Source organism: Mus caroli, chromosome 4, assembly GCF_900094665.2.
Source record: "Mus caroli chromosome 4, CAROLI_EIJ_v1.1, whole genome shotgun sequence".
Taxonomy (NCBI): domain Eukaryota; kingdom Metazoa; phylum Chordata; class Mammalia; order Rodentia; family Muridae; genus Mus; species Mus caroli.
The window spans coordinates 27,171,883-27,190,034 of record NC_034573.1 but is presented as its reverse complement, the minus strand read 5'-3'; the positions used below and the strand labels follow the sequence as shown (position 1 = coordinate 27,190,034).

The 18,152-nt window shown below is 41.1% G+C and overlaps 1 protein-coding gene across 2 annotated transcripts in view; it reads right to left on the bottom strand.

Annotated features, from left to right (window-relative positions):
* The window catches only part of Mdn1 (midasin AAA ATPase 1), a 121,306-nt gene that overhangs the window by 54,935 nt on the left and 48,219 nt on the right, over positions 1 to 18,152 (bottom strand). For both annotated transcript variants that reach the window (XM_029476051.1, XM_029476052.1), the window contains exons 32-45: positions 17,752 to 17,896; positions 15,275 to 15,404; positions 12,430 to 12,648; positions 11,438 to 11,635; positions 10,464 to 10,672; positions 9,603 to 9,725; positions 7,840 to 8,037; positions 6,540 to 6,647; positions 6,018 to 6,206; positions 4,143 to 4,232; positions 3,794 to 4,057; positions 3,412 to 3,673; positions 1,453 to 1,612; positions 632 to 748 (exon numbers count right to left, since the gene is read on the bottom strand). In XM_029476051.1, coding sequence (XP_029331911.1) covers positions 632 to 748; positions 1,453 to 1,612; positions 3,412 to 3,673; positions 3,794 to 4,057; positions 4,143 to 4,232; positions 6,018 to 6,206; positions 6,540 to 6,647; positions 7,840 to 8,037; positions 9,603 to 9,725; positions 10,464 to 10,672; positions 11,438 to 11,635; positions 12,430 to 12,648; positions 15,275 to 15,404; positions 17,752 to 17,896 — 2,412 coding nt within the window. The remainder of the gene's footprint in view (positions 1 to 631; positions 749 to 1,452; positions 1,613 to 3,411; positions 3,674 to 3,793; positions 4,058 to 4,142; positions 4,233 to 6,017; positions 6,207 to 6,539; positions 6,648 to 7,839; positions 8,038 to 9,602; positions 9,726 to 10,463; positions 10,673 to 11,437; positions 11,636 to 12,429; positions 12,649 to 15,274; positions 15,405 to 17,751; positions 17,897 to 18,152) is intronic.

Genomic DNA, 18,152 nt, shown 5'->3' with positions numbered 1-18,152 from the left:
GGACAATCTAGTGGGACATTTTTCCAGTTGAGGCTGCCTTTTCCACAATGACTCTACTTTGTATCAAGCTGCCGCAAATCTAGCCAGCACAACTTTTCTGTAATAGTCAATTTTTCTTCATCACTGTCCCTCCACATCCCCATGTGACATCTATTTATGTCAGAAACAAAGAACAGGTTTCTGGCTGGCTGTCCCATACCAAACTTTCTCTTTTGCCAGTATTCCCCTCCTAATAAATGGCTTCTCATTTGCCCAATTACTCCAGCCCGAACCAGAGATACCATCCTTGTCTCTTTCCCTCACTCAACTCACAAATCCCACCCATATGACCCCCCCCCAACATAAGCTGCATTTCCTTCTCCCTAGAATACCAGCAAAGGACTGTAACTGACTCCCTACCTTCTATGCCTTACTTTCAGTTAACCCTAGAGAAGCACCTCACTTCTTTTTGTATTTTGCTGACCTCAAAGCCTAGTAAGTACCTGGCAAACAGTTGGCCCTTAATACACTCTAACTGAGTGATCAAGTGGCCTTCTCAGAACATGGTGCAGTTTACAAAGAGGTTCCATCTGATGTCTGCCTTTGTTTCTGAAGCCATCAAATTCTTTATTAATGTAAGAGGTAGAAGTACCTGAAATTGGGATTTGGTGTCACTGTGCAAGTGGATCCATCTACCATTCCTTTCTCATTAATTGTGAGGACACCTCCAGGTTCCAGTAAGGCATTCAGACGATCCAGCACTGAGGGACTGCAGAGAGAGTTCAAATGCTATTCAGGCCGACATGATGCCTTCACTCTACTGCTCTTGCACAAGTCAACGCTTGCTTCTGGACTCACGCCTCCCTTCCAGAGATCGCTCTGTGAGATACTGATTTCTTCCGAGAATCAACTCCCTTTTCTCATCCCCATTCTCTAAGGTACATCGCTTGATAAAAGTACACAGTCTATGAAACATGGAGAAGCAACACATAGCTCCCCCTTCTCAAAATTACTACCGTGCTTGAATGTAACTGGATTTCAAACAGAGACATCCAGAAACATCCAAGAACAGAAAGAACAGAAGTCACCACTTAAAAATAGCTTCTTATCATAGCAATTTCTGACTTGTCCATTTCCTCATAGTGGGATAGAAAGTAATAAGGATTGTGGTCATTAGTCATATGTATTTACTAATGTTTGCCTGTATCAGCTCTTGTATTTAAGTAAAATGACCATAACAAGAGAGCAAGGATGTTAATAGGAAGCAATACTATTTTGTTAGCCTTTACTTCAGTTAACTAATGGCTAACTCAGTCTGTCCACTACATGATAGTCTAAGAATGGCTGGAGATGCAACGCCAGGTGAGAAAGACAATAGTTTAAAAATACATCCCCAGTGTGAGTCTTTACAATTAACAAACACAAGCCAAATTTCAGTCACACCCATTTCTGATTGTATGTAATAGTTCTTACTTGCAGAAATTGACATTGTCCATCAGAAGCCAATCGCCAGACTTTAGGGCCTGAACTAACATGCTGTCAACCCACTCAAAGCTGCCATGACTCCGGCCACTGGTTGACTGCAGAAGCTTTACCCCAAAAGCCCGGAAATCTTCAACAAGTTTGGCAAAATCTGTAACGTTACAGACAAAAATAAGCATCTACTACTCACTGGCACTTCAGCCTCCTAGCCAGGATAACCCCAAACAAATCCCAACACTTGTTAGACACAGCTAATAAAATTATGTTTAGCACAAACACTTTAACAATTTAAAAGCTACATACTCGGAGTTAACTCTGATGAATAATTTTAGTGTATTTCAATTTTTCAAATCTCTGAAAGAATAATGTCTCTCAACCATTATAACTTCATATTAAAGAGCGAAAAACTAGCATAGCAGAATTAATGCCATTAAATCCTATCCATCCATCTATTTATAGATGTATCACACTAATACTTTAGTGTAGCACTGACAGCCCTTGTCTAGAATTTTTCACATGGTCTTTTGTTAGAAATGATATTATATTATTGGATTCTTGCTTTGAGCCATTAGTACTGAGGGTTGGTCTGATGCTGCCCCCAATAAGAACCTCACGTATACCAAGTGATGCTATGTCAACCTGGTTACCCAATTTAAAGTTAATTGGTTAGTAGAAGGCTAGAGCCTGTGATTAGGCAGTAGAGAGAAAGACAGTGAGAAAGGCAGGTTTTGAGGATTAAGTAAGGGGTCTCAGGAGTAACCTGGGAGAAGGAAAACGGAGACAGAAAGAGGAGACTGCCATGAGAAGAGATGGCCCGTGAGCACATGGCCAGGAGAAATGGGCTCCAAGGACCAGGTGATGGAGCAGAAATAACCCAGGTGAGAAACAAACAACAGGAGATATCTGGCTGGGATATAAGTGAGAACAGCTCACAACCTGCCTAATCTATGCTTACAGCTTATAAATAAAATACCAGGGCTGGTATTTTAATGCACCAACTAGAATAAATAAATCACGTACACATGAGAATATAGCTAAGTTCCCATTTTTAACTTGAAAAATGGGGGAAAAAAAAAAAGAGAATAAGAGGCAGCACACACTGAGTACCTGAGAGCAGAGAGGTAAAAACCAAGATGGAGTCCTACAATTGCTTTTGTAGGGAGTACAGAAGAGGGGTGGGAAACCAAAGAAGCCAGGCATCTCACTGAAGAAAGGCAGAAGGGGCAACTAGAAAGAACAGCAGAATACTTGAAAGGCAGGGCTTCTCAGAGGACCCAAAGCCCCAAATGAGGCCGATGTGCCTGTGGCTAAGTAACCCTGCATATCCATAAAGTCATCTGCCCAAAGGTGAAGCAGAAAGGAATGGCTGGAGTAAGCCTGGGCCTCTTCTGTTACCATCAGCCCAAAGAGAACCTTCAGCAAATCACATGCTTTAGTGCCATGTCACAGAGGAAACGTTCCTCCTCCCCAGACCTGAAAAGCTTAAAACTTATGTTAAGATTAAAACAATCCATGGGGAACTTACTACCTAACAAGAAAAGTGCAAACATATCAATAACATACAATGCAGTACTTCACAACTTAACAAAGATCAAGTCTAACATTCAATCAAATTCAGACAAACAGAAATGAAAATGCTCATTTCATGAGGAAATGAGTTAAAAGAAAACAAAAGCACTTTCTAGTGTTAGGATGAAATTGGCCCGTAGCTGGGGAAACATGCAATGAGCAACAGAGCTTGGTAAGGAGCCATTTCAGTATTTGCCTTTTCTGTGTCATCAATCTGAAACCCTGTTTCTCAGCATTTTACTTTAGAAGTAAACATTAAAGTTTTGAGGAATAATCACTACATATACTAAAAATACAACATGACATTCACTAATATATCCCTACCCACAGACAACAATACAGTAACACGGAGTGTATGACGTATACAGCATATACACATACCTGCTTTGGAGTACGAGTTGATTTTATTATTGAGTCGCTGCATAAGCAGCAATACTGCTTCCAGTTTGTTGACAATCTCTATAGTGACACCTTTACCATCTTCACCAAGACATTTAGGTTTATATGTCAGAAGAAAATGGCTCCAGGCTTGCAATACTACTTCCGTGTCAACAGAATTGATAAGAAGACTATCCCTTAGCAGGACCCTGACAGTACGCTCTACCTTCTCAAGTAGTAGCCTCCAAGGTCGGATAATATCAACCTGAAATTTACAGAGCACATCAAAAGTCATTGGCTAAGGTGAAAGGATACTGTTGCAAGTAGTCACCACCAATACAAAAGCCCCCATAGCCAGACTACAAGTCAAAGTATAAGAAGGTACCTGCTCAAATCCGCCTAGAAGCTCAGTAGTATCCATTGCACTATTCATAGCCATGATCTTTAAGGTGTGGCCAGTAAGGTGTGCCAGAAGCTGGATCAGGCTGGTCTTTCCCACAGAGGCTGGCCCCACAAGGATGACCATCCAATTCATCTGCACACACTTCATGATGGGTTCCAGAGACTGGAATGATTGGTGCAGGAGTGACAGGGGCCGTCGGGATGGGTGAGGAACATAGCTGCTGCGAGAAAGGACTGAGTAGCCAATCTGAAGAAAACATAGAAGTCATATGTAGTGATATAGAAGCCATGGAAAATTGTCATAGGGAAAAGGATTATTCCAGTCTGTTTACCTGAATATCATAGGGAGTGATATGAAATTGTCTAGTTCCTATATATGGCATGGAATTGGAAGCAAACACATCCTTAAATATAGTGACAACCTAGAGGGAGATAATTCATTGAGAATATAAAATCATTATGAATTCTTACATGATGTAGAAATAGATGGTCCTGGAAAATAAGCAGAGCAACAAGTCACTACATTGAAGACAATACTAGAAATATTTCCTATTCCTTTGAGTTTTCTCTTAGAAACATCACAGGGTAAGGCTGGGCATTGTAGCATATACATAAAATCAAGGTACTGGAAGGGTAAGGCAGGAAGAACACAAGTTAGTGGCAAGTATTGGCTGCTAGTCAGTGCTAGTACAGCCTCGGTTACATCAAGACCTACCTAATGTTAAAACCCAAAACAAAAAGCATAAACTGTATTAACAACCAAAGTAACAAAGCAACATGGCTGGAGAGATGGCTCAGTGATTAAGAACACTGGTTGCTCTTAAAGAAGAACCCAGTTTGAGTTACAGTAGCCACAGGGCGGCTCATCACTGTCTGAACCTTCAGTGACGGGGATCCAATGCCCTCTCCTCTAGCCTTGATGGGCACCAGACATGCACATGATGCAGACGTACATGCAGGCAAAGCATCCATACACAAAAAAATTAAAATTATATAGTGTTACATGACCTCAAATTACTTGCAATTACAGTAAAATTATAAAATAAGTTAAAGTGAAGCCATGGGCACTACAGCAAATCTTGAGATAAGACATTTGCTTTCATGTCATCAACGTATCAGTGCTAACCTAAACATTATGAGGAAGAATGTAGCAGCCAGAGAACTGCATTAGAAACAGGCAGGGACTATTTCTGCCCTTTAGAGCTGAAGAATAACTATTATTTCAACTTCATAAAGAGGAAAAGTTAGAATCACCCCCAAAATTTTATCAAGTTGAAAAGCATCAATATTCTTATAGTTTTATATACAAGTCAGAAAATAAAAGTTAAGGAAAATTCAGTCGCTGCACAATTATGTATGTGAAATCTTAAGAGGCATGAACAAGGTATTGCTGTCATGTCTGCAGTTCCAGGAGCTTGGCAGACAGTTCACACCAAAGCTTACCTCCTTTCCTAATTCCTGATAGAGACAATATATAACTCACTATCACTCAAAGCACTCTTAGCCACTGAACCATTTCTCCCATCCATAATTAACTTAAATTGGTGAGATTTAGTAGAATAGAACAGCCAGTAAAGCATACTGTACCTAAACGGGCTCACCCTATCAAAGGCTCTATACCTACAAGACTCTGTGAATGACACATGGCTCCTTTTTGCAAAGGTCATGATGGCCCTTCCTACCCACACCTGTTTTGAGTTTTAATGATTAAGTGTTTACCACAAACTCAAATACAGAAGAACAAGGGACAGTGGAGCATGCCTGTAAACTTGGCAGAGGAGGCCGAAGTAGGAAGATTACATGAACCCAGACATTTTTGATCAACCTTGGGCAACACAGAAACATCCCTTAGAAAACAGAAGTACACATGACATAACTGTAAACTACAAACTCTAGTGTCATATTCTTTTTATAAATATGTAGTCTTATCTCACTTAGATACAAAGTATCTTCTCTTTCATACTTCTACCCATTCTTTCTAGAGAAAATACATTAAAACCAAGGAAGTTCTGGCAATTTTGGTTTAAGGTTTGTGCCTATGGAGCAAATTATCAAGATTCAAAACTGCTAGGATAAAACGATGCTTCATCCGTTCTAGCGACTTCTGAATTTCCAAGAGTATTGGTGTTTTTGTGAGACGATTCTTGATACATTAAGAGGGAATTGCTTTTTACAAAGAGTGATAAACGAACAAGTAGGAGACTCACTTTCTCTTTGTCCTCCCTGGTTCTCATTCGTTCACCATAAACTAGAAACACATGCTGACCAGGATCATAGCAGCCAGGAGACTGGTCAACCAGTATCAACTGACACCAGCGGAAAAGGTCTCGGAGGTTGAATTCCCAGGGCCCTCCTTTTTGTCCCCATTTCTTCTCAACAGTCACTTCATGATCAATCTAGAAATAAAACATTCTTAGTGAAAAGCATATCCTATCAGGAAATGCACTTTGTACTAACATTACATATGGGATCTATTAATGAAAATTCGTAGGTCTGAATCCAACAGCTCCTCCTAATAACCTAACCTCCAAAGGCCAAGAAGCCCCTGAGCATTGCTGCTCTGCCCTACAACGTATGAAAGGCATGGCTACCAAGGGAAGCCAACCGCAGCACACACACAGAATTCTGCAATCAATCTTCTTTTGTTAGCCCAGTAGTCTGGAAGAGTCCGGTACTCAGTGAGGAAAGGCGGGTTCCAAGGAGCCAGGGAAACACAAACTGGTACTTACATGGTTATTGAAAGCTACCATTTTCTTAACAATATCTTTGTCAATGGCTGGGAACAAGGTACTGGCAATGAACTCCATGTCAACTACTGTAAGGGGATCCACAAAGACCTATAAAATCCAGACACAGTATCAAGGCTTTGTTCTAGAAAACACTAGAAAATGACTACCCTACCTTGCTATGTGCTATTTCTACTCAATAACTAAATACCAATAATTGAGTATTAAAATTTTCTTACAATGAAGAAATGCTATAGAATTTTCAAAATACAGATAACATGCTTGGCTTTCAAGCTAAATCTAGGAAGTTAAAGAGGCATGTACAATTTTCAAATACCTTCAGATTCAGATGGACAGTTAAGAAAACAATCATTACCAAATTCATCAAAGTATTTGACAGTTTTAATAATAAACATTCTTTTAAAAAACTACTTTATTATTTACTGTGCTAGCATTTTGCCTGCATGTATGTATGCATATCACATGTGTACCTGATACCTAATGAGGTCAGAGGAGGGCGTCAGATCCTCTGGGGTGGAAGTTACAGATGGTTATGAGCATGAACAACTGTGCTTGGAATCAAACCAGGAGCCCCTCCAAGAGCAGTCAACTGGTTAGCCACTTTACCAGCACAACAAACAATATTAGATGACACTCAGAAAACCGTTAATCATCAATGAACAGGGATATTAGAGCTAACATCTATAGAACTTCAAAATTCTAAGTTAGCCAAAATGAAAAATACCACCTAAAGTAAGCATGTATATACATATCCCTTTGCAAAAATAAAGGTTTAACATATTTTTGATTTTGTTAATGATAGATGGAGGGATACTGTACTTTTTATTAATAGCAGTTGCTGATATTTTGTTTTGTTTTTTGAGACAAGGTCTCACTATATAGCTCTGGGGGTCCTGGCACTCACTATGCAGACCACAATGGCCTCAAACTCACAAGAGATCAACCTGCCTTTGCTTCCTGTGTGTGGAGATTAAAGGTATGTGTTACTACACCAGTTTTCTATTCTTACATTCTAAAAACTGAAATACACTACTTTCACTACAAAACTCGTAAAGAAATTTTGTAACAGCCTCCACGCCAAAGTGTGTTAATGATGTCCTTAAGAAGGCAGTAAACTGTCTTCTAAGTGACAAGACCCCCAAGATGTCCAGGTCCCAGCAGTTACAGGATAAAGGCAGGGAAGGAGGTCTCCACTTCAGGAGATTGTTCAGAAGGTCCTGTATTAAATATACAGTAGGCATACTAACAGTGACCTTGGTTTCTAGAGCAGCAGGAATCTTACCTGAGTGAATCTGTTAAGGAAAGACTTAGGCAAGCCCTTCCTCCCACCTCCTTGTCTAAAGGGATTTTGACAACCAAAAATCCTGGTCTTCTCGTGCTGAACTTGAAAGCTCATGCCTAGTTCTGGTACATAGATTTCTCCTCGATGATCAAAACAAGCATTGAGTCCTTCAAGGATGGACTGAGAAGCCAGGTTAAGCTATTTGGGAGAGAAAAAGAAAATATTCCTTTCATTATTTCACTATACAACTAGAACAAAAGACAAAATAATTATGGGTAATAAAGTAAAATAGGTTTTCTTGAAGTCAGAGAAACTCAAATTTTATTTCTCACATATTTTAAAAGATTCGGGTCTGTATAAGCTTAATTTCATATATAAATGTAAAGTGCACATAAATAACAGTATAAATATCCATCAATTAGGGCCTCTATATGGGGTGTTGCTTTTTTTTTTTTAAAGACTTATCTGTTTTATTTTAGGGGATTAGTGTTTGCTAACATGTATGTATGTGTGTGTGTGTGTGTGTGTGTGTGTGTGTGACCTAAGTGCCTGGTGCCTGCTGAAGTCTGAAGAAGCTCTCAGATCCCTAGAAAATGAAGTTATAGATAGATGACCATGAACCACTAATATGAAGACTAGAAACTGAACAGCAGTACTCTGAAAGAGCAACAAGTATTCAGAACCAACAAACCACCTATCTAACCCCTTGTATAAGTTTCTAAGTAAAATAAGGAAAACTACAGATAAATTTTTAAAAAAGCTTTGCACACAATTAATCATGGGAACGATAACTTACACTGTTCACTAATAACATGCGCGAATTCGACAGTTAACTTCTACCAACAGTTTTGTGGTCGAGGACTTAAAGAATAGAAAGAGCTAATAGAAAGAGCGGAGCTCATGAATATAAGAGATTAATGTTCATTATATATACTGAAAAGTAAAAAAAAAAAAACCAAACCAATCAAATGGAAGACTGCAAGTCAATAAAATGCAATCATCCGAGTCAATTATACCAGAACCTCATCACACTTCTATAAGCACAGCAAAGTCCTATCTTTTTTGAATCCTCCAAATAGATAGCTGCTGTAAGTTGGTATTCAAGCCCAGAATGCCCTGCAATCCCTCGATGCAAGCTCATATACAGCCACTTTGGCCTTTAGTGCAAAGCTAAGCTTTCTCTTTTGCTGTGTAATAGATACTGAGTTGGCCCCCGACTAGAACCAGGGGAAATCTATCATGGTATCTGCTCTGAGCAGCAGACAGCAATACAGTTGGCTGATGCTCATAGAACCCTCTGTGTCATCCAGCACCAGGGGAGGGGTCTGTGTCAGTAAAGCTGTCATCCACATCATTTCCACTGTTCAGCACTTTCATCGTTGATCCTTCCAGCCACTTTCTGAATTAATCAGATCCCATTACAGATAGTTGTGACTGATCCACCATGTGGCTGCTGGGAATTGAACTTAAGACCTCTGGAAGAGCAGCCAGTGCGTTTAATTGCTGAGTCATCTCTCCAGTCCCAAGGTATAATTTTTCAATCTGAAATAGATTCCAGTGAAGGAATGACAGTGGACTAGGGAATACACCATGAAGTACCCTTCTCTACGCACACTCTGCCAAGTGAAACTGCTGACTGGCAATAAAGTAAAGGACCTTTTTAATCAGTCTTGTCTGTCCTTGCCGTGAGTTCCTCCACTAACATGCCTGGTCAGGTCTGCCTTCTCACCGACCTGTGATCCCATCCCGGCACTAATGCTCACCTCATCCAACACAACCCAGTGGCCGGCTTTCAAAGCCGCCAGCAAGGGGCCATCACACCAGGCAAACTCTCCACCTCTGCCACCCTCAACAGGTAGATCGGCTCCAAACAGATCAGTGATGTCCTGTAACAAAGTCCATATCATTACCAAAAAACAAAACACACACACACACACACACACACACACACACACACACACACACACACACACACACCAGAGACAAACAGATCCCCTAGAACTTAAAACCCTAAATCTGAAATGATAAATGCCTGGGTAGACCTCACACAATACTTCTCCCCCTCATGTTTTTTCTGGAGTGATGGAAATCGAATCCCAAACGTTCTTGACACTCTCTAGCAGAAGCACAAGCACATCCCCCCACCCCAAATTCTGCTAAGAATGCCGCTGACAGCAGCCTCCCTCCCTCCGTAGATGCCCAGATGATTTTTGGGGATGCCTTGGTGAGCCCCAGGAGAAGCACGAGCAAAGCAGAACGATGCCTAGGCCTTGCTTCCAAACCCCTATCTTTTTTTCATTTCTGTCCCACATTTAATGAGACTTTTTTAAAAGTTACTTTACTTCTAAGGTTTCTGAGAAAGAAAAATAAATTAAAATGATACATTACACAATAAAATGAGGAGTCCTTTGTCAAAGAAAGTTAGAATCAAAACATCTAAATGAAAGGAAGACTCCTGCAGGTGCCCACTGTGAGGAATGCAGAAGACTTAGTTTGGATGCTTCTGAGCTACCACCACAGGACATGCTTTTGGTGCTGACAGTCATGAGTTCTCCTCAGGAAACGGTATAAGCAGACAATCTTCCCTTTCTTCATCTCGTGCGTTTTAGGACACCTAAGCTTACCGTCTGCTCTGACAAATTGATTCGAACCAGGGTATTTCCAGAAGCCTTTGCTAAGGCAGCCACCAAACTTGTTTTGCCAACACCGGGTGAACCCTCCAGGAGAATGGGTTTGTTCAGTTTAGCAGCTCTTAAGAGCCTCTGGGCATTCATAGCTGTGGTGCCTGCAGTGAGTGCATAGTCAGCAGTATTGTGGCCATCCGGGACAGGTCCTTAAGAAAAGAAGAACAAAGTCAGAGAGTGTAAGTCACCATCAATTGAGTACTGCTGGGATGAACATTATTTATCCCCTTTCTGAACTCTGCAGCTTTTGCATCTATAAAATGTGTTACAGAAATGTTGAAACCCATAACATACTTTCTCAATTGTGTCTAGTACAAACCACCACAAATATAGGTCTCTCTGCAGACACAACCTTAGCAGAACTAATGTTTATGAGTAGATACTTCCCTGACTGTCACTGCTTCATGTGCTCAGAGAAGACCCTGACATAGGACCAACAGACTTAAGAATTAAGAGTGCTGCAAGAGATGTGTAATCAGGCCAGAGGCCCTGACTTCAATCCCAGTACCACAAATTAAAAAATATTTGTCAGAGGCAATTTAATGAGCAGGAGAGGCAGGACCAGAAATGGGGTCTACTGTCTTTGACCCATCAGTCATCACTGAACCGTTTACCTAACTCTATAAACAGACACTTTCTGAGTCTATAGAGCCAGGCTATACCGCAGCTGCCACTGAGAGGAAGACAGAAGAACTACCAGCTCGTAATTGTTCACAAACCTGTTTTTGTAAAAACTAGAATCGGATTTATAGTTAAGATGTATTATAAAACATCAGGGCTTGTTTATGGGCTTGCTAGCCTTAGTGGGTTTACAGAAAAATAACCCTGAGCACCACACACAAAACTAAGTCATAACAGAAATACTTTTATAAGCTACAGGAGGGGAATATTCATTTATTTTAAACTACGCTTACCTCTTGGTATAAAGAACGGATGAACTCCCCAAAAGTCATCTATGCTCGTGAATTCCCTGTGTTTGAGTCTATCATAAATCTTCAACTCATCTTTCTGCCGTTGTGTTAGTCGGACTACCTTGGAAAGTTTCTTTATTAGAAACTTCAGACATTCTTCTCGAGCCAAGAGGGCTGTACCAAATCCAGACGACGTAACCCCTATACAGGAGAATTGGATCATAAGGGAGTTAGCACCATCAAACCCACTGTGGTTAGCAAGAGCTCAAACCTGTGCTGAGGAAAAGGGCCTGAGCACAACTACAGGCTGAATACAGCTACAAAGTAAACAGCCCTGAGGAAGACGGGAAGAATGTACATCCAACAGTCTCTCCAAGCTCTCCACCACCAATAAAGCAGCGTCTTCGAGGATGGACTGCCTGCCGTGGACCCAGCACAAGCTCATCTGGAGACTCAGCTCCTTTATTTCCATGTATGTTTAGTGCCAGGCAGGAGGGTGTAAATATGTGCCCCACTCATGAATGGAGGTCAGAGGACAACTTGTGAGATGCAGTTCTTTCCTCCTATAATGTGGGTTTCAGGAATCAAATCAATCCTGGTGACAAATGCCTTTCCACTCTCATCTATCTCACTGGCTGACCCCTTTACTTTATTTAGGACCTAGTCTACCTTTAAAAAGTGCCAACTTAGCCAGGCAGTGGTGGCGCACGCCTTTAGTCCCAGCACTCGGGAGGCAGAGGCAGGCGGATTTCTGAGTTTGAGGCCAGCCTGGTCTACAGCTCGAGTTCCAGGACAGCCAGGGCTACACAGAGAAACCCTGTCTCAAAAAAAAAAAAAAAAATAAAAGGGGGGGGGTGCAAGTTTTTTAAAAGCATGAAGAGTGTTAAAGTATACACTTAAAATGATTCTGAAAATATATGATCTGGTTCTGGTTTTGCTTCCTATTCCAACTTTCCTCTGTCTGTTAAGCCAACTGTCCCCAAGAGGAAACATACCTGAACCTATCCCATCTATGTACACCAGGCATGCGGCATGGACAAAAGACGTCACAGTAGAGATGGCCTCTGGCCTTTTCACAGCAGCGTCCTCTGCCATTGAGTTCATGAAGTTAACCCAAGACAGAATATCTCTGATACTGACAACACACTTCCGTCCAAACTCCTGGCGGGTCAGCCAGGTAATGAAATCCAGCATCACCTCAGCTATGTCAGCTCCTTAAAATAAAGCAAAAAGAAACTGTCTCTATGAAACAAGCTAGACAGTGAGGAGGCGAGGTCTCTTTATTTCTCAGTTTATATATATTAAAAAATGCTGTGTCCATTAAACTACATAAAACCCAAGACTAAGAAGCTGGCCTGAAAACACAGGAAACACGCATTTATAAGGCAGTTGAAAGGGCACACACAATTTAACTCTAGCCTGAGCGGGGCTGCGGCAGGAGGGCAACTCTACGGCTCAAGCCCACTATATACCGAGAGCTGACAACTTAGACGACAACTCACCCTGCCCCTAAACATGTAAATGTGAAGTCACACCACAGCAGCATCATGAAAACACAAGACAGCTACATTGATTTTTCTTGTAAATAAGCACTCCTGCCCCAAGAAAACAAGGAACTGCTTGGGGAAAGAACTGACCTGCTCCTCGGTACTACTGCTAGGAAAGATGTGCTGGTTGGTCCCCCCATCCCCCTCTTTTCTCCTCAGCAACACAGGCAGGAGTCATTTTTAAAAAGGGAGTCTCAACTGCCCCGCATCAACTGGCCTGTGTGTAAGCCTACTAATCACTTTCTTGATTTCTGTGGGAGGGCCAGGCGAGAGTCAGGCCATCCCTCTAGTGTGTAAGGGGATAGGCTGAATAAGCCACAAGGAACAAACCAGTAGGCACGTTCCTCTCTATCACCCTATGTCATCTGCATAGGTACCCACCTCAAAGTTCCTAGAGTTCCTGCCTGGCTTATCTACATGATGCACTGTGATGTAGAGGGATGAGCCAGATAAGGTCCTTCTTTCTCCAGTTGCTCCTCATTATAGTGTTTATCACAGCAATAAAGAGCAAACTGTGGCGGGAGTTACAAGTATTTCCAATTTATAAAGCTCACCATGACCTAAGAGAATCTGGCAGCATTCTTTCTACTGAAATGAGTAGTACTACTGTTTTGGTGGCATTAGTTCAGTTCTTTCATTTCACTCTGTGTCTTTCTAATCTAGTTATTAATTCATTTGACAAATGGAGTGAGGCTTCACACAAAACTGTCTCAAGATTTAAAACGAATGGCTGTACTTATAAAAATTTTGTATCATGAAAAAATTGAAAACAAAGAACATGCTTAAACAGTACATATTTAAAGATCCAGGGCATCGTGAATGAAATGTAGAGAACTCTATGAAACTTGTGCAATGAACAGTAAACATGTGAAAATGGGGAATAGGCCAGGAATAGTGGAATATGATCAGTGTTTCAAAGACGGAGGCAGAAGAACCATGAGTGTGAAGCTGGCCTGGGCTACCTAGCCAAGGATTTTACACTGTATCTCTGGTCCACTGCCAGATGGAATTGTGCATGTCTGTCTTACTGTGTCCACGCTCCATGGCTCTTGTCTTTAAAAAAAGCATACCTCTATTGGGTAACTCGAGTGTCAGCTCTTCCTGAAACAGCAAGGTGAGAGCAGGTAATGTGGAGGTCATTCTAACATCCTGCCCAGTTTCACAACCATCTTTCAGGATATGTTTTAAAAGTGGAACAATATGTCCATAGGGCACAATCCCAAAGAATCACATATCCTTCCTTTTTCTATTAAGAAAGCAGGTCTGCAAAGAACTGTATGTATGTATGTACGTATGTATGCATTTAGAACCAAATCTAGAGTCTCGATTTAGTCCACTTGGTGTCTACAATAAAACCTGTATTATTAAATCAATGCAAGGTTTTAAAACATGGTTAGGCTTGATGTTTTAAGAACTGACAAGTTCACTGAGTTCAAGGCCATCTAGATCTACAGAGTGCATTGCAGAACAGCCAGGGCTGTCTTGAAAAACCAAACAAGGACTGGAGAGTTGGTTCAGTGTTTAAAGAGCACTGACTGCTATTGTGGAGGTCCTGAGTTCAATCCCTAGCAACCATATGGTGACTCACAACTATCTGTAACGGGACGTGGTGCTCTCTTCTGTTGTGTCTGAAGACAGTTACAGTGCACTCATATACATTAAACAAACAAATCTTTAAAAAAAGAAAGAAAAAGGAGTTTTAAAGTATTATTCTGATTTCCTTTTGCTTGAAGGATTTTTATAGTAAGATGGAAAATTGAGAACAGAGTAAAAGATTCATTTATGAAACATACAAGCCTGTCAAGTTGTAAATTAAAAGGGCTAGGGATTTGGCTCAGAGGTTTCAGTGCTTGCCAGCCAGAGCTAATAAGGACTGATGTTTAGGTCCTTGGCACCCATGGAAATGCTGGGTAGGCAGCTGTCCTTCTTATAATCCCAGTTTCAGAAGACAAAGGAGACTTTCCATAGCAAGCTACCTAGCAATGACCATATTGCTGTGTTCTGGAGTTGAGGAAAAGACCCTGGCTCAATGAATAAGGTAGAATCAGAGTTCCTGACTTTAGTCTGCCTCCACATACATGTAAAATATTCACACACATACAAATACAAACAACCTATAAAAACAGAAAGAAAAAAAACGTGAAAAGATACTTTCAGAAGATAAGAGGCAAATGCTGTATTTACCACAGATCTATTTTGTTCCTGCTTCTATCTTTTTCATTTTATTACACACTGACTATACACACAATTACTTTTCCCTAAAACAACAGCCCTTCCAACCAGCACCACTCACCTTTCTGACCCACTCCGGCTAGAGACAATCCTGGACGAAGATTATGATTGACTATCTGAATTAAGTCCTCACGTTTTGTGCTTTGAGGGCACCATATTTCTGTAAATCGGTTTCGTAAGGCAGGAGACAGCTGTAAGGAACACAATGGCTAGTGTGAATTAAAACCTGAAAGGAACGTTTGCAGTGACTCTAGCAACACTAGATGTCTTGCTTATTCCCTCTGCTAGCAGATACAATTTACTGAAGGCTAGGACCCTCACAGATGTTGCATGGCCCATTTACTGATGTTATGCAGAGCATCAGGACCTCAGGAAGGAAGTGGTAGCTATGACAGGATTCCAGGACTGTGTCAAATGTGACTTCTACCTCTAAGCATAAATTCATCCCTTTACTTTCTATGCAGTTACACAAACAACTCTCTGCCCCTACAAAAGTGTTGTCCTGAGTAAAAGGAGAATGGCATTTGCATGGCTCAAAGTTGGCATGTACATCTCACCTCACACGCAGCAAAAACTTGTTTAGCTCCTGTAATCCTACAGCTGCTGTACCATCTACATTCTATTGTCCCATGTCATCAGAACCACTGATAATGTATGTCTACAGTGCTATAGGGGCATCATTATTTGTCATCAACTTTTCAGTGACTTTCGTCTACCTGGCCTATTACTCATATCAAGGAGCAGCTCACCTCGGCTCGTGTTTCTCATATACACACTGCCTCTCAGGATGACCAACCCCTTAAGTACTTGAGCTATTAGGAGCTTATCTCCCTTTCTTTATTAGATAGGAAAAAGCAAAAGGCAGCTTTCCCTCATGTAAAAGATAACCACTTTATCTTACGTAAAGTGCGAGCTAGCCTGGCAGTCAGATAACACAATGTTTGTGCTGTTATTTTGTGTTTGAGAATGTGGATTACTTTCCATAATGTATAAGGTTCCCACAATTTGCATATGCAGTCAAAGCATGAGAGGGCAGTTCACAGCACACAATGGTCTTAAATGTGAGCAAAGGTGTTCCGGGCACTCTTCACTGGCACTCACTCACAGGACAAAGCATGCATGCAGTCATGTAATCAGAACAAAGGCTTCAGGGAAGCGGCAGCAGAGGCGAGATGACAAGAGTGGCCAGAATACTTTGGGTCATAACACACTTTGAATTAATTTTTGGTCTTTACATATTCAGAAACCTCTTAATGTTGTCAAGTTTTTTTATGATCTCCACATTCACTGACACAATTTTTGTAAAAAGAGATTTATTTTATATGAGTACACTGTTGCTGTCTTCAGACACATCAGAAGAGGGCATCTGATCCCATTACAGGTGGTTGTGAGCCACCATGTGATTGCTGGGAACTGAACTCAGGACCTCTGGAAGTGCAGCCCGCACTGACACACTTCTTTATGTGGTGACAAGCTCCAGTACAGCAGTGATGCTACAGGGAAGTAGTGATGCTGGTCAAGCCAAGTAGTGACTCAGTGTTAACCAAGTGGGGCTTAAGGTTCTTAACCCAGCATACTACACTTGAAAGAATGTTCTAAGTGTGTTCAGCTATCAAACATTGTTGTTTTCATTTTAAACATTTATTTGTGGTATGTGCAACCATGTGTAAGTGTTTTCATTATGTGTATGAGTGAACGTAAACAATCTTAAAAGTACAGTGACTATTTTTCTCTTTTGCTACTGCGAAAATACCGTGTTCAAGTTTTAGGCATCCGACAAGTTAGGAAAGAGTTCTAACTGCTTATCATACCTAACCAGGCACACAACGCTGCCCTTCTCATCACATGGCTCCCTGAGCTTTTTTTCAAAACACAGGATTACTGGTTGTTGCCTGATTATAAGCCCAACCTCTGGAAGAAAATAATTTTACTCACAATGATGGTGGATTCACATAACTTGTAAGAGAATAAACATGTTTTGGCTACAAAACTAGGCGGCCACATTAGCTTGTTGTAGTCCTTCTATCTTCCCAATGCTGCGATTCCAGCATTTAGCATGCACCTCCATGGCAAAAACTGCCGTGTCATCTACTTACACCTTGAGATCACAGATGTGCCCACGCTAGCAGTTAAGAAAGTAAAGCTCTCAATGGGCATGCTGACAAACACTTGCATTCCTAGGAGGCTTGCTTACACACAGACTTTGTCTCAAACACAAACACACATGCAAAGTCTCAAAGCAAGGTAAGAGCCAATGCAGCTTAGTGTCAGATATGATGGGAGCAGCTCACAGGAACAGATCAGAGATTCGTGAAAGCTTGGGTGGACAGAACGAAATATCAAATATAGAAATGTTCATGTTTTTAAAATAATAATGATTATAATTATAGATATACTTTATGGGTTTATAATCTATCACTGAATTGTTAACCATAATACAATTCAAATGTATTACAACATACTACATTTATGTATGTCCATATCTGCCCCTCCCCCCCCCCAAAATAAACCCAAATTTTTTCTAGGAAGCAATTTTACCTCTTTTTTACCAAAGTCGCCCCCGGGATTCATGGTTGCTAAGATGCGGAAATGTTTCCCCGCCGTCAGGAGCTCTACTTCATTGTCCTTGCTTTCTGGGCTGCCCTTCTCAGCCAATACCAGACACTTTTCCACTTCAAGGACACTACAAGAAAATATGGGGAAGAAAAATTAGAAAAGGCATATGTGAACCATATTTTGTGGATGTCGACATTCTTACAAATCAATTTCTTCTTTTACATTGCCTTAGCAATGCAGTATCATGGCAGTAGGTGTCTGAAATGCAGTGGTTCACTGTCACACCATTTATAATACCCCCCCCCAAGTGGAAATAACAAAAATACCAACAAACAGTGAAGGGGTGAGCAAAGTGCTATAGCCCAGTGCTGCACACAGATGAT